Here is a 4,702-nt window from a genome sequence, read left to right as displayed (position 1 = left end):
TGTCAGTTCATTATATGTTTGAGTCTGTACATCTGGTAAGAAGAACTCCATTACAGAGTTCACAAAGTTAAGGAAGATAGAGAAAAAAGAGAGGAAACCCAGGTACTCCAAAGTTGTCCGTGGGAGAAGAAGAAAGAAATCCCAAGAGCCCCCCCTCCTATAACCTAATCGCGTTCTATATATGGGGAAAAACGTTTGGTTCATTACTAAAATGACCTTGGCGTTATATTGAAGCAGTCTTGGGCTGATACGGTACATTATGTCGTCTCATATTAACCTGCTTTAGTCATTGATGGTCGCCACGTGGGTGGTGCAGATTATGGTATTTACAATTACATTGCAAACAATGGTTCTTTTGATGAGTAATGATAACTTTATTCTTCATCAACATGGTAGAATTTTCTCAAAAACATGTATTTCTCATCTGATGTACAAGGAATAGAGATATCGTAAATAAGTTTGTGATCGAAACATTTCATTTTGTTGCTTAGTAAGACAACCTTCTATGCATTGTCATTAGTTAATCACTCGACAATTCTGACGGACTTCTCCTTGGTTACCTTCTTTAACATCAATAAGCCCCATCTTCACCATAGCTTGCTGAAAATCGAAGAAAAACCTAGCAGTGTTCATAGCATAAGCATTTACAAGACCTCTTGTTCGGGGACTTGAGTACAAGGTTTGATCGGAGCTTAAAACACCAGATGACCTTCTTAGCCCATTGAAATAAGAATTGTCAAAAGAGTTTCTTGTTTGGTCAAAAGGTACCTCTGCATTGTCACCTGCGGTACAAGTTTTTGACAACGTACTTGCAAAATTTGAATCAAGAGTAGGATCTACTTCATGAGAAGAATCAAATTTTTGTAAACGATTCTTGAATGAAGAACATCGCGCTACACCCAGTGTATGTGCACCTGCAAATTGTACATACTCAAATATTTAACGAATTACTCGTTATATTAAAATATAAGATTTTGAGGGTGGATACTCTCGTACTTTGTTTCTCACACAACCTCATATTTGGAAGTCATTTTTATAAATGAAAACTAAACAGTAATGAAATTGAGGTTAATATTTTTGGGATACCTCACTCTTACAAAGATCTACGTTCCTACCGATAATGAGAGTATTTCGAGATGATATTTTGAAAATGAGGCTTTAAAATTTTACGGATTTTTAACCATTAATTTTGAGACTGGTATATTGTGAGGTTTTGTATTTCCCCATGCACTTATTTTTGTAGGTATAAACACATTTTCAAAATACAGGTTTGAAATTCGATATCATTTAGTTTTTATGCACAAAAAAGATGTCGGAAGAGTGAGATAGCGTGGGTATAGAAATGTGAAGGGATCCTTCCTCATTAAATAATTTGGAAAAAATAACTAAATAGGAAAAGTGTACCGACTTAGCACAGCATAGACGACACAACACAACATTGTATTCATGTGCCGCTACGTGTTGTATCATGCCAAGTTTTTTGAAGATGATTAAAACACTGAATAACATGTCATACATAATTTTAGAGCACAATAAGGGACACGACATGTAATCGAGATATGCCTAAAATATAATATGGAATTTAAATTACCTGACAGAGAAACCATGTCTTGAACACTAAATCCATGCTTAGAAAAGATGCTAATGAGCTCTGAGCTATTCAAGAAAGGGGAAGGGAGGTTTCTGGTGTCTTCTATCTTTGACCTTCTTCCATCTTTCCTTCCTTTTGGTATGTCATACAAAGGACCCCCAGCCTGGAAGATATTTGCAACAAAGTTAAATGACATTAGTTAAATTAATATATGCAGAAACAACAACGAAATTTAAGTAAAGTAAATTTTACATACCCAAAGGACTGCATCTCGAGCAGCCATTGCAACGATATCAGCACATGAAACAATTCCTGGGCACTGGTCTTCAATTAGATCCTTGGCAGCGTCAATGATTTCATAACCACGTAGGCTCAAATTCGCTGGAGAGTCTTTTTCACCTGTGTTATCTTTTGTTGAATCAAGTAGAACCGATCCATCACAACCCTGACAGATGATTGATTAAAAGGATTAGCAGCAACATCAAGGTGTCAGTTTTTCAGCAAAATGAAATTAAACGGTGTCATTATATATGTGTTAATTAACTGTGGATACCCCATAGTCAGTGGTTTAAAGAGATCAATTAATTCTTTGAGACGAGAATCGAATTTGTGACATCACACATGAGAGTCAGAACGCCGACTTTACCAAGTTCTTTAAGGGTGCGTTGATACGGAGGGAGTTGAGGGTGGAGTTGAGTGAACAAGAGGAGTTAATGATAGAGTTCAAATCCTAAGATATTTGGCATGGATGAAATTGGATTTCAAGGTAGTCGATACTCCATCGTCTAATGGAAATTGACATCTCACCTCCCTCATTGAAGTTGGAACTCCATTCTTCCAACTCCATCCATTGACCACTTTGACATTTCATATTTTTTTCACTTTCTTATTTACTTTAAACAATAATTAATTTCCTATAATTATAAATTAACTTTGATAATTAAAATATTTATTTTTAAAACTTATAATATCTTTTAATTTGTAATTTTATAATATTTAAAAATGAAAAAAAAATCTTATTTTCCAAACACATTAGTACTGTTGATACATTATTAATTTTTTAATTTAAAATACCGAAACAATTTGTTATTATGATTTTATTGATTTAGATTAATAATTTAAATACTTTTCTTCTAAAATACAAGATATCCTTCTACTAAAATTGTATTTAAATAAATAATTAATTATCAATTTTGATAAGTTATTTATTAAATTCAAAAAAAATAATAGTTTTATTTTAAACATAACAAATTAAACTGATTATTATTAATACTATATTAATTTAAAATAATAATTGAACTAATCTTTTTAATTCAAAAATCAAAATTTATTTTCATTAAAATTATATTTACATAGAAATATTAATTACTAATATCACATTTATTGATTTACTAGTCTTTTACTTAGTTATTTATTAACATATACAATATTTTATTAGTGAAAATTGAATTAAAATTTAGTTAAAAGTAATAAATATTATATTTTTTTAAAAGAAACTCACTGACTAAAAATAAATTTACCCATAAATAATATATTAATAAATACTATGTCAAAGGCATTTATCAACTCCATCCGCATAATCATGTCAAACGCATTAATTCAAGAGAAGGGTATCCATTTTCTGGATAGTTTGAATTCTATGTAATTATTTAATTAGAACTTCATGGTATTCAAACTCTTTCCATGCCAACACAGCCTAAAAGTAAATATAAACTACGTACCTCTACAAAGCAGTCATGAAAATGCATTCTGAGAAGACCAGCTGCAAGAGATGGATCAGAATCTAAAGCTCTATTGACTGTATTCCTCACCAACATCTCCACCATTGGGCACCGCATTCCATAATAATTCATGCTTAACCCATAAATTCCACTAAATCTTGAGACAAACAAACAAAACACTAAGACTGAAATCATCATCCTCTATTAATATACACGAGAGACTTACCAGTGTAATATAACAAAGAATGGGAGAATAAGAGAATTAGTGAAGAACTTGTATCAGCACATACATTTATATATGAGGTCCATCACATCACGTTTTGGTGAAGAATTGATAGTATATATAAGATAGTGGAAAGAGTCACATAGTGGAACAATATGCACTTAGTGGTCCGGCCACTATTTTTTCTCCACTCATGAAAATATGAATCATGCATGATGTGTTATTTTATCCTTAAACCAACCTCGTGGACAGAATTCAGTTTCAAGTACAATGGAGTTCATTACTAGGGATGGTGTTTTCTTTTTAAAGGATGGGGTTTGTGATTCAGAAGTAACCGGCGGCGCAGCAAGAGATTAAAAATAAAAAGCTTACTCAATTAACCAATAATCTTAGTTGATCATACTTCATTTGTCTAAAATGGATATGAAATACCACTATGTAGGAGTTTACTCTTGTGGACATGAACTTGACAAATATTCGATAATGATGATACATGCATTATATTGAAATGGAAAGGGAACACTGTCCATTTTAAGACGCGTGAAGTGCACTAGCTTTGAAGTGATCTTCTTCTGGACCAAACAAAAATCCACTTATGGAAAGGTAGATTAGAGATGAAAATGAAAAAGAAAAAAATATTTGGATCGTCAACAGATGCATGGGAAACAGCTTATAAATACACCACGGCCACTACCAAGGACAATATGCCTCCACTTTGGAGGAGTTACATGATTTCAAAGTAACTTACAACTAGTTGAATTCGTTCTATAATTGATAGCAATGATGACAATGTCGGATTTGACAGTGCTACAGGCTCAGGGACGTTTGGAGGTCGGTCGGGCCGCCTGAGAATAGAAGGTGAAAGGTGTAATTCGGAGGTTCGAGAGGACGCTAGTGAAAAGGTTATCATGATTCTGCTGAAGGGTGGCAAGATATGCCACAGCACAAGGCAGAAAATCTTTATGCTATTGGGAGTTACTAAACCGAGGGAGGAAGTTTCTAATTTAGTTCTAGTTGTAGTTGGGCTTCAGTAAACGACATTTCTACGCCCAAAATCAAGTCTTTTATTCGGATTAGTTTGTGTCGGTATGAGCTAGCAAGTAGATTATATTACGGAAAATGGGTCATTTGTAAATATTTTTAAAACATGGTTCTAATGAACGAGTA

The 4,702-nt window shown here is 33.2% G+C and overlaps 1 protein-coding gene across 1 annotated transcript; it reads right to left on the bottom strand.

The window, feature by feature from the left end:
* Nucleotides 1-353: 353 nt before the first annotated feature.
* LOC113284327 (peroxidase 47-like) lies at nucleotides 354-3,606 on the bottom strand. The gene is made up of 4 exons (XM_026533764.1): nucleotides 3,313-3,606; nucleotides 1,848-2,036; nucleotides 1,592-1,754; nucleotides 354-914 (listed from the first exon to the last, which is right to left on the bottom strand). Exons 1-4 carry the CDS (start codon nucleotides 3,508-3,510, stop codon nucleotides 517-519), a joined length of 948 nt encoding a protein of 315 aa, XP_026389549.1. The 5' UTR covers nucleotides 3,511-3,606; the 3' UTR covers nucleotides 354-516.
* Between the last annotated feature and the right edge of the window lie 1,096 nt (nucleotides 3,607-4,702).

Source organism: Papaver somniferum, chromosome 5 (genome assembly GCF_003573695.1).
Source record: "Papaver somniferum cultivar HN1 chromosome 5, ASM357369v1, whole genome shotgun sequence".
In the NCBI taxonomy this organism is placed as follows: Eukaryota; Viridiplantae; Streptophyta; class Magnoliopsida; order Ranunculales; family Papaveraceae; genus Papaver; species Papaver somniferum.
This window is presented reverse-complemented; position numbering and strand designations above follow the sequence as displayed.

Bases quoted from the DNA above. Each gene is read 5' to 3' on its own strand.
- LOC113284327 (XM_026533764.1), bottom strand. From the start codon at position 3,510: ATGATGATTTCAGTCTTAGTGTTTTGTTTGTTTGTCTCAAGATTTAGT. The intron at 2,037-3,312 runs GTACGTAGTTTA...ATCATCTGTCAG, and splicing joins TTCATGACTGCTTTGTAGAG to GGTTGTGATGGATCGGTTCT. The intron at 915-1,591 runs GTAATTTAAATT...TACAATTTGCAG, and splicing joins AGACATGGTTTCTCTGTCAG to GTGCACATACACTGGGTGTA.